Source organism: Salmo salar, chromosome 14 (genome assembly GCF_965601325.2).
Source record: "Salmo salar chromosome 14, fSalSal1, whole genome shotgun sequence".
In the NCBI taxonomy this organism is placed as follows: Eukaryota; Metazoa; Chordata; class Actinopteri; order Salmoniformes; family Salmonidae; genus Salmo; species Salmo salar.
Window position 1 is genome coordinate 68,008,156 of NC_138304.1, and position 20,352 is coordinate 68,028,507.

The 20,352-nt window shown below is 42.6% G+C and overlaps 1 protein-coding gene across 1 annotated transcript in view; it reads right to left on the minus strand.

Moving 5' to 3' along the window:
• Window positions 1–20,352, minus strand: part of LOC106570047 (angiopoietin-1) — a 73,159-nt gene that overhangs the window by 31,461 nt on the left and 21,346 nt on the right. Inside the window, exons 2-4 of the mRNA XM_014141975.3 lie at window positions 11,828–11,983; window positions 11,231–11,352; window positions 8,438–8,670 (exon numbers count right to left, since the gene is read on the minus strand). Of these exons, the coding sequence (XP_013997450.1) occupies window positions 8,438–8,670; window positions 11,231–11,352; window positions 11,828–11,983 (511 nt within the window). The remainder of the gene's footprint in view (window positions 1–8,437; window positions 8,671–11,230; window positions 11,353–11,827; window positions 11,984–20,352) is intronic.

The following is a 20,352-nucleotide window of genomic DNA, read 5'->3' on the forward strand; positions in this document are numbered from 1 at the left end:
CGTGGTCAGATAAAAGTTTAATTGGAGGAGGAAACCCTGGCAGTTGGCAGCACTTCCGTCATACCCCTGTGGCATGGAGAGACGGATCCCACTGGGTTCAGGCGGAAAAGGGGCGCTCAGGATAGACCCAGGTTGTGCTGGTGGAGGCACTGGAAGAACTCCCCGTCTCTCCCAGTGGTCCATATTCTGGACAACGCGATCCATGGCGGCGCCCAGATGGTAAAGCTTCCTTTCAACTTCAATTGAGTCTGTCCATTTTGGTTATTTTTCTTGTGTTTGCGTCCACGTGTGCCCATTTGTCTCCATGGGGTGCCTTCAGGGTCCACAGGGAAATGCATAAGGGACCTTTTCAATCCTCAGGGGTCTTATAGGGGCCTTTCTGGTCTGCTTGCGTCCATGTAGGTTCATGAGAGTCCTTTTAGCTCCGTATGCTCCTGGATGCGCTCCTCCACCTCCATGTCCGGGGTACCTTCTCCTGCTAACTTCATATTTTGGTCAGAGATTCTGTCATGCCGTGTCGAATATCGAATATCACGAGCATAACAACAAACAATCTCTGACAAGGACATGAGGGGAAACAGAGGGTTAAATACACAACATGTAATGAATGGGATTGGAACCAGGTGTGTAGGAAGACAAGACAAAACCAATGGAAAATGAAAAATGGATCAATGATGGCTAGAAGACCGCCGAGCACCGCCCAAACAAGGAGAGGCATCGACTTCGGCAGAAGCCGTGACAGTGTGAGTTAGAATATATTGAAAAGAGCTCCATGTTGAAAGGTCATCCAACATAGGTATGCTTTAAGCGATAAAAAGAGATTAAGTCAAATGGGGGGGGGGGGGGTATGCTGATGAGAGTATAACGACGTCAATAATCGACTGTTCTTGTCTCAACCAAGACAGCATGCTGTGCAATGCTCAAATCAAAATGTAGCCTGCAGTAACACTGTTTGGAAATTAATTTCAGGTGCTGTATATCTGTATCAGTAAAAATGTGAATGACCTTGATGCTGAGTTTACAGAGTAATATAAATCTATACCCAGTGACTGAGCCTTTTGACGTTTTATACTGGTATGTCATTTATGATCGCAGTATTTAAAGAAATAATGAACTACCTTTAGTTTCATGTCACATATGAGTCATCAAGCATGGGGGGTTTTGTAATATCAAAACTGACAGTGTCCATTTATCATGATTACCATCTTGACATTCCAGAAAACTAATATTTTAGAAAAGTGACACAGAAGCCGAACTACAAGGTCTCTGTGTGGATATCCATATAGCTCATGATAAAATCAGAGGGTGACTGGATGGCTTATTAGCAAGACAAAAGCAGTTTGTCAAGTGGATGGTCTCCCGCCCAGAGAGAGATGGTGTTTGCCTTTGACAGGCCTGTTCAAAGAGGCAGCTGTGTCTATTTCCATCTGTAGATAATTATGGCGGCAATATTTTGAAACCAAGCAAGGGGCTGAGGACAAAATACTACAAGCTATTCATTTCAAGTTCCTGTTATAACAAGTGGTTTATATTTACCCTCCTAGCCCTTGTTATATCGATGGAAATTCCATTTCCCCCCCTCCAAAATGAGGGGGAGCATCTCAGTTTTGGCACCATTGTTTTTACTATTGGGATTGTTTACTTAAAGGGGATGTCACTGGATGGTGAAATGTGTCAGTGATCCTTAGACTCCACTTTGATCCTCCCCTCTCAGCTGAACAGTCAGTGGAGACACAGGATGCCCGTTAGGCGTATTATTTCGGCCATTTTGACAAAGTATTGAGTGTCAGTGACAAGAATATCCTGCTGTGACAGGTTGATGGAGTGGGACCTTGCGCTGCATAGTCTAACACAACAAAAGGCCGTCCCTGTCGTGCCTCAATTTACCTCATACTGGGAGATGGCAGGATGCATTAGAGAGGTGGGAGAGGTCGGTGTCAAAGGGGAACCTTCTGACTCAAAGTCCATCACAGGGAGGACAAATTTCACAATCAACGGCGTGGTCGAAGTCTACCAGAGACTGGGGACTCCCTGCTATAGGAGCGGCACCATTGAACAGCTTTCAGCCTGGCTCTGAAAATATTATTTATGTCCCAATATTTATTTACAGACAAATATTTTGTGGTTCAGTGGGGACTCGTATTCAGTGGGGGGTTCATGTGAAAAGAACAGCAGGGCTGGGGTGTTTGCATAAATCAGTACCCTTGCCAAATGAGCCCAAATGGACCCAGAGAGGCTGAGACGCAGAGCTAAAGGACTCTCATGAACCTACATGGATGCAAGAAGACCCGAGAGGCCCCTCAAAGACCCCTGAGGATTGAAATGGTCCCTTATGCATTTCCCTGTGGACCCTGAAGGCACCCCATGGAGTCAAATGGACACACATGGACACAAACACAAGAAAAGGAACCAAAATGAACAGACTCAATTGAATTTGAAAGGATGTTAAAAATAAAATGAAATTGACTCAAACCCACAAACAAAGATCTGAGTGAAAGACAAGCAAACCCAAATAGGGTCAATATAAGTCTGGGATAGATGGTGCAATTACACACCTTATGGATATTCTCTCTATCTCCTCCAGAGTATCTTTGCAGCGTCAGGTGTCACATCAAGACAAATGAGTATGCTTAAAACATGAGTAAAGTTCAATCATAAAAGGCCTTAATAGAAGCCACCTGATGATTTACTCTCACCATAAATGCCATTTTGAAGCAATGCATAGAACTCTGAGCTAAATGCATGGAATTAAAATAAGATCCTACTCCCTCCAGACATGGCTATCCCAGCTATAAAAATGATTGATGCCTTTCATTAGATGGGATAACAGAATACTGTGAAAGAAAATCATATTTAGCGGCCAGAGATTTTAAAAAGTGTTCCAACACTGAGGTCAATTACCATTAATAACGGTCCTTGGCTCATTGCACTATAATAAGGTTTTGGTAATAATCACGACCCAAACCTGAGCTCAGTGGCATCTGGCCACATCAAAGATGATTGAACTAGTACAAAAGTTGAAAAGGCATTGAAAATGTAAATAAAGTATAAATAAACGAGAAGTACGTTTCTGGACAAACTTCAGTAACAATGTTTATGGCATTTTAGAATCTGAACTCCCTTTTTAAACTGTTCCACATAGTAAGTGTCAATGATGATTTGAATCCGAGCATTAAAGGAAATTCTAGGGCTCAGTTTTCAAAACAGAGCTTAATTCGAGTAGACGCCATCCAATGGCACAAAAAGCTGACCCTCCCCGAACAAAAACACAAATCCGTTTGGTAAACAAACAAATCCTCCCCCGAAAATCCTCCCTTCTAACTGAGCTTCATCGCATCTAGATTTAGACACTGTTTGGGAACGGGAGTGTTGCAACAGGCAATCAGTTGAGCTCTACCTACCCCTTTACCTCCACTGGACAGGACCTCCCCTAGGAACCATTATAGGTTGAATTATTCGGCAGGGGTGAATCGGGTGACCCCAGTGCCTGGTTGGCCCTCATCGCCACCGTGAAGGAGGAACGGACCAACCACAGAGCCAAGACGTCAATGTTCCATTTCATTCTCCTCTCGCTAAAGCAGCCACCAATCCCGGCGGAAGTGCTGGATGCCCGTGTGACCCCAGAAACACCCTGAGCTGACAGGGAGATAACATGGCTGACTACGTGACAAAGTGGAACATGACAGACTACTTGCCAGGTCAGTTAGTGATTTATTTTTCAGTTGGTGACTTGTTTTTCAGTTAGCGACTTGTTTTAGCTACTTAGTAAACCCTAATGACATATTTGGGTCACAACATGGCACGTCACAGTGATTGGTTAATATGAGCCAATCAGTCGAGAGCTTTAATGACACTCAAAGGACCTCCTGCCATAAAATGTTCCTACTGTCAGAGCTATGAAAAGAGGCCGCTGGTAATCCATTTTGCACGGAACATTAAAGCTATGAAGTAGAACAGCATGATTAATACAAAGCACGTCTTAACCCTGTCCTACACATATCCACTCACCATGGCTCAGATATCCATTCATGCCTGCTCATTTCCTGTTGGATGGGTGAACAGCCACAGGAAACAGTGTGGGGTCTAGGCCGTCACAGCAGGAAGTAGCGAACATGAACAGGGTGCAAGGTTTCTCTCTACACAACTCCACCAATCCCAGAACACACTTTTACTTGAAATCTCCTGTGACTGAATGTGACGGAGGGCAGACTTGGATTCAAGTGGGTTTTGCTGTTGTGTTGGTAATGAGTTCACTGCATTGACTAAACCTGAGGATCGTGTTGCTGACGGGGTCAAACGGTTGGGCGAATCGAAATCCCTGCTCCTCCTAATTATCGCCGTAGGGAGACACAAAGGAAGAAGAGAGTTGATTACTCAAAACGGTGGCTGTTTGACATTTCACTCAAGCGGAAACCACAGCCTAGGCTGTTATGGTGAAGTATGATAAGCCATTACCGTAAAGAGAGCACCACACTGAGTAACGGGCGCTTCTTGAAAAATAATGACCACTGTGGCTTCTCCCTCAAGCAGAGTTTAGAGGACTAGGTATCCCCCTGCCTCCCTGTATGGAACCATGTTTATGGTATTGGCATCATGATATGACCGTACAGTCTGGTCAAAACGTGTATTGTTCTATCGCAATCAAAGGAAGTTGTCAAGAGACTGTCTGAACTAAACTGCTCCAAAGCTACAGGCCTCGGCAATATCCCTGACAGGTTTTAAAGAGATGGTGCTGAGCTTATTGACCCATCTGTCACCCATTTAATCAACATCTGTGAGCAGGATAGAGATCCAATGGATTTGTAACATGCTAGAGTGATCCCTATCCACAAGAACGGCAGCAAAACAGACAAGGGCATCTACAGACCTGTATCTTTTTTTGACTGTGCTGTCTTATGAACAGAGGAATATAGTAGCAATAAAAAATATATACACTGCTCAAAAAAATAAAGGGAACACTTAAACAACACAATGTAACTCCAAGTCAATCACACTTCTGTGAAATCAAACTGTCCACTTAGGAAGCAACACTGATTGACAATGAATTTCACATGCTGTTGTGCAAATGGAATAGACAACAGGTGGAAATTATAGGCAATTATCAAGACACCCCCAATAAAGGAGTGGTTCTGCAGGTGGTGACCACAGACCACTTCTCAGTTCCTATGCTTCCTGGCTGATGTTTTGGTCACTTTTGAATGCTGGCGGTGCTTTCACTCTAGTGGTAGCATGAGACGGAGTCTACAACCCACACAAGTGGCTCAGGTAGTGCAGCTCATCCAGGATGGCATATCAATGCGAGCTGTGGCAAGAAGGTTTGCTGTGTCTGTCAGCGTAGTGTCCAGAGCATGGAGGCACTACCAGGAGACAGGCCAGTACATCAGGAGACGTGGAGGAGGCCGTAGGAGGGCAACAACCCAGCAGCAGGACCGCTACCTCCGCCTTTGTGCAAGGAGGAGCAGGAGGAGCACTGCCAGAGCCCTGCAAAATGACCTCCAGCAGGCCACAAATGTGCATGTGTCTGCTCAAACGGTCAGAAACAGACTCCATGAGGGTGGTATGAGGGCCCGACGTCCACAGGTGGGGGTTGTGCTTACAGCCCAACACCGTGCAGGACGTTTGGCATTTGCCAGAGAACACCAAGACTGGCAAATTCGCCACAGGTGCCCTGTGTTCTTCACAGATGAAAGCAGGTTCACACTGAGCACGTGACAGACGTGACAGAGTCTGGAGACGCCGTGGAGAACGTTCTGCTGCCTGCAACATCCTCCAGCATGACCGGTTTGGCGGTGGGTCAGTCATGGTGTGGGGTTGCATTTCTAAGCCCTCCATGTGCTCGCCAGAGGTAGCCTGACTGCCATTAGGTACCGAGATGAGCTCCTCAGACCCCTTGTGAGACCATATGCTGGTGCAGTTGGCCCTGGGTTCCTCCTAATGCAAGACAATGCTAGACCTCATGTGGCTGGAGTGTGTCAGCAGTTCCTGCAAGAGGAAGGCATTGATGCTATGGACTGGCCCGCCCATTCCCCAGACCTGAATCCAATTGAGCACATCTGGGACATCATGTCTCGCTCCATCCACCAACGCCACGTTGCACCACAGACTGTCCAGGAGTTGGCGGATGCTTTAGTCCAGGTCTGGGAGGAGATCCCTCAGGAGACCATCCGCCACCTCATCAGGAGCATTCCCAGGCATTGTAGGGAGGTCATACAGGCACGTGGAGGCCACAAACACTACTGAGCCTCATTTTGACTTGTTTTAAGGACATTACATCAAAGTTGGATCAGCCTGTAGTGTGGTTTTCCACTTTAATTTTGAGAGTGACTCAAAATCCAGACCTCCATGGGTTGATAAATTGGATTTCCATTGATTATTTTTCTGTGATTTTGTTGTCAGCACATTCAACTATGTAAAGAAAAAAGTATTTAATAAGATTATTTCATTCATTCAGATCTAGGATGTGTTATTTTAGTGTTCCCTTTATTTTTTTGAGCAGTGTATATACGAACTATAGTCTGGTTTTAGAAAGTCCAACTCCACTGACACGTGTATTGCTTTTAACTGACTTTATCAGGAAAGAAGTTGACAAGGGACATTTCTGTGGAATGGTTACGCTGGATCTGCAGAAGGGGTTTGACACGGCTGATCATAGTATCATGCTCTACAAGTTAAAATGGTGGATGTGGTGGACGTTAATGGAAAACATTCTAGGCCGAAGGTGATTGGCTGTGGGGTCCTGCAGGGGAGCAACCATGGCCCACTTATCTTCCTATGAAATTATGATATGAAATGAACATGTTCTCGTAATTTGTTTTTGTATGCGGATGACTCTGCTCTACTGGTGTCCCATAAGAACAAATTGTCAGTCGAAGAGATCCTTCGTGCAGTGTTATCCAATATCAGTAAATGGCTTTCAGATAACAAACTTTCTCTGCATCTTGCAATAATAGAATCCATCTTATTTGGTTCCAGACTAAAGCTTGCCAGGTCCCCTGGTTTTAGTGTCAAAGTGGACAACTCAGTGGTTACACTATGAAACTCTGTCAGCTACCTTGGTTGTGAATTGGATAGTCACCTGACTGGTGAGACTATGGCCATAAAGGTTTTAACAAAGATAAACCAAAATATATCTTGATAGTGACACCCTAAAGGTGCACAGGTGCACTAGTTCAGTGTTGATTATGCGTGCACATCATGGTTCACCAGCATCCCTAAACATGAATACGCTACAGACCAGCCAAAACAAGCCGGTGAGAGTTGTACTTAAACTCCCCATCGTACTCATCTGGAGGTTGAGCACTTTAATCAGCTTGGCTGACTATCTGTAGAGAACAGGATCATGTTAATTCAACATGGTCTGGTCCATAGAATTATTACTGACTCAGGCCCCAGGAACCTATCAAATTATTTTACTTATATTAGGAATGTCCAACAATACAACACCAGAGACTGATTTTGCCTGTTTTAAATTTAAGAGTCTATCCGGTAAGAACACGTTTTTATATACCGGCGCTTTCGAGTGGAACAAACTACCACAGCAACTCAACGCCATGCCAACCATAACTTAATTTAAAAAGAATGTCAAAAGCTGGCTAATGATCGAGCAATATAAAACATTTTCTTCTTCATATCTGTATGTAATGCTCTAGGCCAGAGGTACTCTTACCCTACGAGGTCCGGAGCCTGCTGGTTTTCTATTCTACCTGCTAATTAATTACACCCACCTGGTGTCCCAGGTCTAAATCAGTCCCTGATTAGAGGGGAACAATGAAAAAATGCAGAGGAATTGGCTTCGAGGTCTAGAGTTGAGTTTGAGGGCAATTAATTGCACCCACCTGGTGTCTCAGGTCTAAATCAGTCCCTGATTAGAGGGGAACAATGAAAAAACGCAGAGGAACTGGCTTCGAGGTCTGGGTTAAGTTTGAGGGCAATGTCGTCCTGTCCTTTATTTTGTTATGTGTTATCAAATCAAATTGTATTAGTCACATGCGCCGAATACAACAGGTATAGATAGACCTTACAGTGAAATGCTTACTAACGAGCCCCTAACCAACAGTGCAGTGCTGGGGGCACGTAAAATGTCTGCCATCTTCTCTGGCGCCATGTTATATGTGTAACCAAAGTATACCTAGTACTTTGTGTAGTTTTTTTGTGTTATCCACATGTGTGGTTGCATTCAAATCAAATCAAATGTATTTATATAGCCCTTCTTACATCAGCTGATATCTCAAAGTGCTGTACAGAAACCCAGCCTAAAACCCCAAACAGCAAGCAATGCAGGTGTCGAAGCACTGTGTTTTAAGCTGTCAAATAAATCTATCTACAACACATATGCATGCATTTCACTGTTGTCCTCAGGGTCGAGCCCCCAACTAGGCATCTTCTTGAAAGAGAATACAGTATCATGTCTGGCAACACGAGACCTTTAGCTACTTACCTCCGTCTTTGTTGCAGAGGCTGATGAGGTTGTGCACGGTGTCCATCATCTCCTGCTGCAGCCTCTGCATGGCGGTGCTGTTGCCCGTCGCCCTGGTCAGCTGGGTCTCCAGCTCACGGATCACTCCACTCTGCTTCGCCACCAGGGCCTGCAGGCTGCCCTTCTCCTCCCGCAGCATCTCCAACTCCTCCTGGTGACGAGACTCCATCTCCTGCATCTTCTGCTCCAGGAACCTTGGGAGTCAGAAGACCCGGCATAGGAATGTTAGTTATGCATATAGCTTTAGTTTATAGAGAACTGTAATCTAAAGCTATAACTAATTTTTCTTTATCGGATTAGTCCTCTATTCGTAATATGGTGCTTACATGGTTGTATGGAACTTACATAATAGTTCCCAAATAAATACTGGTATTTCTTTGTGATTGTCAAAAACAGTGGAATTCCATCACTTCGTGTTACTTTCCACATGCCTCCTTTTGACAGATCAAGCAAGTGAATTGTCATTCTAAATCCGCTGCAGCATATCCCCTTCTCCCTTCCCCAAAACATGTTCTGAATTGTAACAGTGGTAACATGTGGAATGGGAACCCAACTACAGTGCACTTGGAAAGTACTGACCCATTAACTTTTTCCACATTTTGTTACGTTACTGGATTATATAAAACATGTTTCCTCATCAATCTACACACAATACCCCATAATGACAAAGTGAAAACAGGTTTTTTGAAATTTTTGCAAATAAAAATAAAAACAGAAATACCTTATTTACATAAGGATTCAGACCCTTTACTCGGAGACTCAAAATTGAGCTCAGGTGCATCTTGTTTCCATTGATCATCCTTGAGATGTTTCTACATCTTGATTGGAGTCCACCTGTGGTAAATTCATTTGATTGGACATGATTTGGAAAGGCACACACCTGTTTACTTAAGGTCCCACATTTGACAGTGCATTTCAGAGCAAAAACCAAGCCATGAGGTCGAAGGAATTGTCCGTAGTGCTTCGAGACAGGATTGTGTCGAGGCACAGAACTGGGGCCGCCAGGCCAAACTGAGCAATTGGGGGAGAAGGGCCTTGGTCAGGGAGGTGACCAAGAACCTGATGGTCACTCTACCAGAGCTCCAGAGTTCCTCTGTCGAGATGGAAGAAACTTCCAGAAGGACAACGATCTCTGCAGCACTCCACCAATCAGGCCTTTATGATAGAGTGGTCAGACGGAAGCCCCTCCTCAGTAAAAGGCGCACATGACAGCCCGCTTGGAGTTTGCCAAAAGGCACCTAAAGGAATCTCAGCCCATGAGAGATAAGATTCTCTGGTCTGATGAAACCAAGACTGAACTCTTCGCCTGAATGCCAAGTGTCACGTCTGGAGGAAACCAGACACCACTCATCACCTGGCCAATACCATCCCTACAGTGAAGCATAGTGGTGGCAGCATCATGCTGTGGGGATGTTTTTCAGCGGCAGGGACAGGCAGACTTGTCAGGATCAAGGGAAAGATGAACGGAGCAAAGTACTGAGAGATCCTTGAAGAAAACCTGCTCCAGAGTGCCCAGGACCTCAGACTGTAGTGAATGTTTACCTTCCAACAGGACAACGACCCTAAGCACACAGCCAAGACAACGCAGGAGTGGCTTCGGGACAGCCAGAGCCCAGACTTGAACCCGATCTAACATCTCTGGAGAGACCTGAAAATAGCTGTGCAGCGACGCTCCACATCAAACCTGACAGAGCTTGAGAGGATCTGCAGAGAAGAATGGGAGAAGCTCCTCAAATACAGGTGTGCCAAGCTTGTAGCGTCACACCCAAAAAGACTAGAGGCTGTAATCGCTCCCAAAGGTGGTCCAACAAAGTACTGAGTAAAGGGTCTGATTACTTATGTAAATGTGATATTTCAGTTTATTTAAATTTTTCTACATTTGCAAACATTTCTAAAAACCTGTTTTTGCTTTGTCATTATGGGGTATTGTGTGTAGATTGATGAGTGGGAAAAACAATTTAATCAATTTTATTATAAGGCTGTAACGTAACAAAATGTGGAAAAAGTGATGGGGTCTGAATACTTTCCGAATGCATTGTATATATATATTACGCCCAGACTGTCATAGAAATGCAAATGTTTATGTCAGTGGATTCAGTTACCATGGGTTGTATACGGACAATACACATACATACATTTTATCATAGACTATGTAGATTCACGTAAACCTTAACTGTATCCAATGGTCTTCCATTTTATAATTATAATTATTATAATATAGTCTTACGTGGAATTGATTAACAAATTCAGAACTAAATGAAAATGAAATGGTCGGTAATTTCATAATTGCACAAGCGTTTGCAAATTTCTCTCAGTAAAGGAATCCATGTCTATGAACTTTGAGTGCAGCTCTCAAACATAGGGATCAGTATAGGTCGTTTTTTTTCAGAAGGCATATTAATGGAAGAATTCAGTACAGCTGTTGTTACTGTATTTACAGTGAGCACTGGGGACGGGAGGGAGCTTTTAAACGGACAATGAGAGACAGTCCCACTGGACCAATCAACAAACCGGACTCTGAAAAGTCATCCAAAAGCCACATTCGATTGCTCCCATTGCAACATCATTAAAGTGCAACTTTCAAAGAAAAGATTATGTAGGAAAATATAGCCTCATGCAATTCATACTGTTATACATCAGGGGATGGGGTGTCTTATTGCACATTTAGCCAATCTGTGTATGACAGAGTCTCCGAAACAAAGGGCACGATGTCTTTAAATGTGTCACATTGTGTTGTAGGCCGTGTGAGTTTACCCGTTCTTGTCGTGGAGCTTGCTGATCTCATTGGTCTGCACCATGAGCTGCTTCTCCAGCTTGTTGGTGGACAGGGAGTTCTCAAGCAGTTGAATCTCTAGTCTGGAGGTTTGATTCAGAACCTGTCCCAAGACAGAAATAGGTTAGCGGTATCCGGCCTCATAGAGGTGTTCCAGCGAAACAAAATGTAGGTAAGCTATAAATCATCATGTCCTCTTTAGGAAGAGGTAATAAAGTATAGGTTTTGCATAAAGAGAGGTTGTTCTTCTGACACATGGTAATACTCAGTTGCATATATGAAGGCAGTGATTTCCCTTAGTGCACCTTTCTTTTTTTCACACATCAGCAAAAATCAACCCCCACAAGTGCTACTCTTGTTCTCTTCCTTCTAAAGCTACCCCAGATATCAAGAGACGTTGAAAACTTAAACATACATACAGTATGCTTACTGTATCACATAAAGAGAGCGTCATCCATATTTTCTTTGGCCAGTTCCCCCGTTGCCTTTTTGGGGTGGTTTAATGTGGAATAGCTGAGTCAATGGTGCATGAGATGGATCCCAATGGGAGTGCGATAAGGTTGGGAGGGATATATTACCTGCGTCTCCACATCCGTTAGCTTGCGCGTCTGCTCGGCCGTCTTGGATAGGAGGTTGGTGCCCATCTCCAACATGGCGGCCGTGTGGTTGTGAACGGCACTCTGCTGCAGCTGGGCCATCTCTGTCTTCATGCTCTCCTTGATGTAGTTCTCAATCTGAAACACCCAACGTATAGAGATCATTTGTGAGAGGATGGATGAGACACAGAGCATGAAACAGACTATAACAGATGGCCAGTAACTGGGGTAGGTTGAAAAAAACACAAGCAGCAGAGGATTAACAGACGCTACAAATCATACAGACACCACAAATTAGAGATTCGGTTGAAAACAGTGACAATTGAGAGACGGGTCATAACAATCAACGGTACGACACTTGAACATGGGAGTTGTTCGACACGGACACATTCAAGACGTGAAAACAGGTAACACTCGTAAGAAATGACACATCAGCATTCAATTACTCTATAGTCGAAAGAAAGAACATGCATGACAAATGGATACCCTCGACATTGATCACGATAAAAATGTAATATGTTCTGTTATCATTGTAATATTCCCTCATGTGGACATTTCAAAGGCTTTCTTATCAGCATCTCTATGTCATACAGTAGATCAACTGAGTTGATTGTGTCTTTCCACCACATAATGTGAACAAAAAACCCCCAGTGAAGAATGAGCTTCAGAATATAGGTGGATCCAGATGTAGGTCATTAGCTAAGGAAGGAAGAGACAGAGATGGCCCGATACTCACTGGTGCTAATCTTGAAAGCACTCTTTCATCCCTTATCTCGAAAAGTGAACGGATGACAAGGCCGAGGCAGTGTCTGAATAGATTGTTCACGCAAATTAACCATCAGCATCGGTTCATGCACACGCTGTGAAGTTCGGCCCGTCACATGAGTAATCTACTCAAACATCAATCTGACATTAGCCCTTCTGAGCTCACTCTCTACTAGGGCAATTTCAGGAACGCATCAACCAGTACCAAACATTAGTTTTGAATGCCCTTAGCAACTATTCCTGGCGCAGAGGCACCTTGTTGAACGAATAGAACAGCACACATGGAGACGTCACCAGTCAAGCTCCACTACTCAGTGGAGTGTGAAGGAAAATATTTTGCTGCGAGATGCTTCAAGAAACCATTTGTGACGTCACTCCATTTTTCCATCCCTCTGAAAGTACAGATCGCTCGTAATTGTCACGTTAGCAATGATATCCGGTGATACCCTATGACAACATGGTTGAAGGAGCCTTACATGTGGGGCCCCCAGGGACCTGGCTTGCACTATGACTGAGTGACTCACAGTCCAATCATAGATAGCACAGGCTCTGGGACAGGCAAGTCTTTCATGCTCATGCCAGGACCTTATGTTAGATTTCAGTGGAAGAATGATGGGGTTGTTGTTTATCACGCCCATTATAGCTAGGGTATGAGTGTTAGTTTAACCTTTAAAGACTCTGGAAGTTTGAACTTTAAAGACTGTAAAGTCTTAAAGTGGTAATCAGCAGTTGCTACAGTGTCACGTCCTGACCAGTAAAGGGGTTATTTGTTATTATAGTTTGGTCAGGACGTGGCAGGGGGTGTTTGTTTTATGTGGTTCGGGGTTTGTTGGTATATGTGTTTATGTAGAGGGGTGTTTGTTTAGAGTAGTCCGGGGTTTTTGGTTATGTTCTATGTTGTGTATTTCTATGTTAAATCTAGGGTGTTTAGTTCTATGTTTAGTTAATTGGGATTGGCCTTCAATTGGAGGCAGCTGTTCCTCGTTGCCTCTGATTGAAGGTCCTATGTATAGGGGTGTGTTAGTTATGGGAAGTGTGGGAGGTTGTTGTTGCATAGCTGTTTGTGTAGCCTGCAATACTGTTCGTTCGATCGTTTTCTTTGTTCAGTGTTAAATAAAGTCACTATGAGCACTCAACCCGCTGCGCCTTGGTCCACTACGTACGACGACCGTTACATACAGTATATACATTTTTGAACTCTTTAATGATATGTACCCATTAATTCTTGAAGATTATAACTTATAAAATGCCCAATCAGAACCGGAAAGCTTGTTCTATGCCAATGTTTGTCAACAAAGTAAATGTAGACAAACACCATATATAGCCTCAAAACATGGTTAAAACTATATTTTTGATATCATGAATGGTCAGTCCTTGCATCCATTGCTCTGTATATGAATTTGCGAGTGGTTACATTTGTCCAGCCCCATCCCTCAGCTTTTAACTGAAACAGGGCTGGGGAAAACGCTTTGTTATTGTTTCAACTGCAGATTGCCACTTTAAACGATTATTATGTGTGTGTTCCATTACAGTTGTATTTAGGGTCATGTGCACAAAACTGACATATTTTTAATCCCACGGTTGTAAAAAAACTAATGGTTTGCAGAGGAACAAAAAAGGGAATGAATTGCAAAGTCAATCCCATGACAAAATAGAGACAAAATGGAGAAGATGTATTTGGTTTAGACACTAATTCTGACCAAACTCTTCCTAAAGCTAAAGAACATACATATATTTGGCTGAACCTGCATCAGTAGAGTTAGAAGACCAAGGTCATTAGAGCTAGGAGAGTGAAGTCACTTTAATGTGTTTAACATATTCAAAAGATTGGCACTTACAAAAAATGGGAAACACTCAACTGTCATATTGCTTGCCTATATAAAGAATGGATTTCAACATTTCGATCAACCCGAGAGTGAACAGACAATAACACAGACAGAGCATAGACAGTTCCTTTCAATTCTACAACTGTGACAGCGTTCTACCCAGCAGCCATCAGCAAATCTCTGTCACTTGGAATCAGTGTTTCGGTGTAATATCCCTGTCTTGGCATTGATAGAAAAGCTAAGCATAGCATTGTTTCAGGCCCGCTTTCAGATACAATAGAGCTCCTTTGGTGGTGAAGTACAGCAGACTAAGTTTCACCTCATACAAAACCTCCAACCTCCGTTCAAGGAGTTTTGAAGGAACATGAATAGTCTGGAACCCACACAGTTAGGAACACCAATATTAGAACGGATTGAACTGGCTAATAAACAGTCTGAATCGATAACCTCAGGCTCATTGCGCAACTTAGAATTCAAGTATTTATCTTTGGAGACCTGTGCCTTTAGTGGTGATATACTGTAGTACTCTCCAATGCTTCAATGCAGCATGTACTCTTTATATCAGTTTGCCAATCCGTTAATACCAGCCTGTGTAAATGTTGCCTGATATGCTTTGCTTGCACCTAGCGTAAGTCACCTTGGAAGGTCCACGTTGGAAGTGACACCGGCAGCCCTTCAGAAACTTAAAACTCAGAGCTCGTCGCTCACAGCCAGTCTCCCAGGGAATGTGCTTGACTCACGAATCAATCTGGCGAGGGTCATAAACGGAAAGTACCAAGGAGAAACAAGATTACACAAACACGCCCCATCATGTAAAAATACCACTTAGGAAGCAGTAAAATAGTCCAATGTGGGTGTCAAGTTATTTGGCTGTTCATCGCCCAACGCAAACTGACTAAACTTTTCCAGACAGTGAACAGCACAGGATTAGAAAGCAGGATAAAGCAAATAGTATCTTTCATTGCCAGTGGTAGAAAGTGAGTAGAGAGGCACACACTTGTCGGGAATTGGGAAAGCGATGATGAAATAAGTAAAAGTGCATGATATGTAGGCGGAGCTGGCCAAATGCCAAAGTCTGATTCTCCTTGACATCTGACCAGACAAGAAACACAAGTTAGCCTAAAAATGCACTCAGATTCAGCAATGTAATTCAAATAGAAACTACTCAAAGAAACCCACCGTGCTCCATCTAAATGCAACATACAAATAGCTGTTGGCCAATTAATCATTCTGATTCTTTAATAGAAATTCACATTTGATAGAGAGGAATCTGGGCTATTATCCGAGTCAGGGGAACCATGTTTGGGACCGGTACAACTTGGCTTAGTAGCAGCCGGAGCACTTGGTTAAACTCCACACACAGCCCACCAGCTGGGGGTCAGTCCAAAAAAGTTGAGGTCAGCCATAACTATGGTGTCAGGTTTAACCTCTTACCTAGACTGTGTATCATTATCAGAGCCACTGAGCATAAAGGTGATGGGGGTTGTGTGACTGATTTACGCATTGCTTATTGCTTACATATGCTATATTACGGTAACATGTTATAAATGTTAGTACATCTATAATAAGGAAAAACAGAGCAGATTTACAAGCCTGTTTTCTTTATTTTGCTATGTGCAATGTTTCGTTCCCCTGCAGACCAGTTTGAGCAATATATCATCACAAGTTCTTGCCTCAATAGGGTTATCAAAAACCCATTCATCGTTGTGTCCGAATCTAGACAATCTGAAACTTTGTCAAGTTCATACAGCATCTACGTTTTGCTGTCTTTAACTATGTTCAAACGCAAACATTTGACAGTTTGAAACCGGAAAGAAATTCAAATGTAACACCACTTCCCATGAAAATAACGACACATCATATATAAAACTCTCTTTTTCACATCGCTTTTCGAGGTGACGAAGTAAGATGTATTCTTTGTGACATTCCAGAAGGTGCAATAACAATAGCCTTGCTCTGAGAACCACTAAATCTTGCCCTCCTTTTACATAATCGCCGTTAGCTAAGTGAGAGCCATATAAACAGAACTTTATGTTTCCCAAACTGCTACTTTACAAAAACGCATAAAGGTTTAAGGAGTTCTGGTCTGGAGGGCCTTGGGTACGTCTAGACCGCCCGTAGCTTCACTAACAACACTGCCTGACACGCTGACCCCCTCGCCACGGCGTCCAAGGCTCCTTTGCGGCATTAAGTGGGTCGCAAAAGCCACTGTAGCTGTGTGTACAGGCCTGCCTTAGTCATTTAGCAGCTTTATGAGCTGTGGGAAATGAGCTACGGCTCACAGTTAATGATAAAACATTCTGTTTTTAGCTGTGTGGAACAAAATGAAGACGGCGTGAAAGCAAGGAACATGAGGCTCAGACCAGAGGGACAGTTTATCATTGAAAAAGGGCAAACATTTAGGAAACGATCCACTGTACTGGTTATGTTGTGAAGTAAAACACTATTCTTTCATAAGACAATTCATGACTATACGAAAAAATTTAATAAAAAAAATCCATGGCTATACGTGACCATAAAGTTCTTGATATCGTAGCAGAGGCTTCCAAGCTGTTCCTAGAAGCAAAATAACCTGATACTCCCTTACATCATTGTAACGGATTGCTAACATGTTTACCATTTTCCTGACAGTTGACATTTGAAGGCTTTCTAGCCAAGAGGAGGGATGGGCATGGTTAGACTTGAGAGCTTGTTTTCTAAACAGCCGTGGTGCTGGGAGCCACTGCAGGCAGCGCTACAAGACAGACAGTAGGCCTGGACTGTTTTAAACTTACTGGTAGTGCTCTGTTGTAGCCTAGCTTATCTCTGGCTCTGTGGTGGTCTGGGGTAGTCTCTCCCACTGACGGGACCCAACCATCTGAAAAGCCTTTAATGGATACGGTAAAGGAGCTATTACTGGCGATTAGCACCTCACTCTATAACACAGGGCACCTTGAGACCGATGCCAGCAAATGTGCTAACGCCTTATTATCGCCAAAACGACAGCGAAAATCAAATCAAATATTATTTGTCACATGCGCTGTATACAACTGGTAAAATAGTAACACAAGAGGAATAAAATAAAATGCACAAGAATGGACTAGGGAGTACCAGATCAATGTGCTAAGGTACGAGGTGCAGTATTTGCGGTAGATATGTACATGAAGGCAAGATAAAGTGTCTAGGCATCAGGATAGATAATAATAAGGTATTTGAGGTAGATATGTACATGAAGGCAGGATAAAGTGACTAGGCATCAGGATAGATAATAATAAGGTATTTGAGGTAGATATCTACATGAAGGCAGGGTAAAGTGACTGGGTATCAGGATAGATAATAATAAGGTATTTGAGGTAGATATGTACATGAAGGCAGGGTAAAGTGACTGCGCATCAGGATAGATAATAATAAGGTATTGGAGGTAGATATGTACATGAAGGCAGGGTAAAGTGACTGGGTATCAGGATAGATAATAATAAGGTATTTGGAGGTAGATATGTACATGAAGGCAGGGTAAGGTGACTGGGTATCAGGATAGATAATAATAAGGTATTTGAGGTAGATATGTACATGAAGGCAGGGTAAGGTGACTGGGTATCAGGATAGATAATAATAAGGTATTGGAGGTAGATATGTACATGAAGGCAGGGTAAAGTGACAGGACATCAGGATAGATAATAATAATAAAAGTAAAATAAAGAACAGAGTAGCAGCAGCAGATGACGAGTGTAAAAGTGTGTGAGTGTGCGTGTGTAATGTGTATGTATGTGCATTTGTGTTGTCAGGATGCGTGTGCGTGTTATGTGTGTGTGTGTGCGTATGTAGTGCATTTGAATGTGTGTGGGTTTCGTGTGGGAGTGTCAATGTAGTTCATGTGAACATGGTGTGTGTATATATAGTCTAGTGAGTGTGTGTAGGGTCAGTGCAAGATGGAGTCAGTGCAGATGGATCTATATTAATATGTTCTCTGAAACCTGTGGTATTAATTCACTCAATGCCCAGGACTTTTATGGGTTGTGTAAATTGAGGTTGCATATCATTTTGAATATACAGCATACATATGGGATATAACTCTGTCTCATTGCCCCAGCTTCAGCCTAAATGTAGTGGGTTGTTCGTACAGTACAGTGCCTTGAGAAAGTATTCACACCCCTAGACTTTTTCCACATTTTGTTGTGTTACAAAGTAGAATTAAAATAGATTTAACTGACAGTTTTTGTCAGCGATCTACACAAACTGCTCTGTAATGTCCAAGTGGAAGAGAAATTCGAACATTTGTAAAAAAAAAATTAAAAAGGAAAAATAAAACACATACTGTATATCTTGTTTAGATAAGTATTAAACCCCCTGAGTCAATACATGTTAGAATCACCGTTGGCAGCGATTACAGCTGTGAGTCTTTCTGGGTAAGTCTTTTAGAGCTTTCCACATCTAGATTATGCAACATTTGCCCATTATTCTTTTCAGAATTCTTCAAGCTCTGTCAAATTCGTTGTTGATCATTGCTAGACAACCATTTTTAGGTCTTGCCAGATTTAAGTCAAAACTGTAACTCGGCCACTCAGGAACATTCACTATCTTCTTGTTAACCAACTCTAGTGTAGATTTAGCCTTGTGTTTTAGGTTATTGTCCTGCTGAAAGGTGAATTAATCTCCCAGTGTCTGCTGGAAAACAGACTGAACCGTGTTTTCCACTAGGATTTTGCCTGTGCATAGCTCAATTCCATTTCTTTTTTTATCCTGAAAAATCCCCTGTCGTTTAACGATTAAAAGCATACCCATAACATGATGAAGCCACCACTCTAAGCTAGAAAATATGGAGAATGTTACTCAGTAATGTGATGTATTGGATTTCCCCCGACCAATGGTGGCCAGTGACAAAAAAAGGCTGTAACACAACAAAATCTGGAAAAAGTCAAAGGGGTGTGAATACTTTCTGAAGGCAGAGTAAGTCCCTATGAGACAGTGAGTGAGACACTGAGACGATACGAATTAGGAGAGAAACTCAGGCTGAACTCAGTTAACCTCTACAACCTTTACCCTCACGGCTAGCTACCAGGCATTTATCAAATCGCGACGCAATGCCTCTCGCTCTGTTTGTGCACTACTTTTGACCAGAGCCCCATGGGAGTCACACTCTATCCAACCAGTCTACTGCCAAGACACACAACTCCCGTCTGTGCTTCTCTCTCTTTCTGTCAGGATGCTGTTGTGTTGATTTCGTTATCCTATTCCAAGGACATAATTAGTCTTGTGTACACAACCTGAAACCAAAACAACCATCCCCAACCCAAATCATTGCATATAAAACCAGTGCCCAAAGTAATTTGGCAAGTACTGTAGAGCCCATACACCCCTTTCCGTCCATCAAAGGCTCCTAGGCTCAACATTTTCACAACAGTGAAAATTGTGCCCACTGGTGAAGACTTCTAGAGATTTGCTGTTTTCTTTTGTTTACAAAACTCCATAAAATCTATCTGATTTAGGTTCTTGTGCAGTAAGGAAAATAAGGATTTCCAAATTTCCAAATCCTATTGGTTGCTATTTTTTTATGCGTTTTGGCAAATTCAGATTATCCAATTTAATTTACTAATCTAATAAGATTATTTCCTTCCCAAATCATGTAAGGAAATAAGTAAATATCTGACATTTTCAGGAACTAATTTGGAAAATTCATTTTCAGAATTTTATCAATTTGATTTAACACACTACATCTCTCTTCCATTTACAGGGTCCATTTACCAGACATTAAAAAATGTAATGCATAAACCAAAAATCTAAATAAAGTTTCTTTCACTTTATTAAATTGTCACCTTATTTAATAATAATAATTGTAATAATACATTGGACTTATATATGACTCGTTTCAAGAAACTAGGCGTATGTCACACGTCACTACTTCACAGGAGAGGCATTTGAACGTAAATATTTATGTGT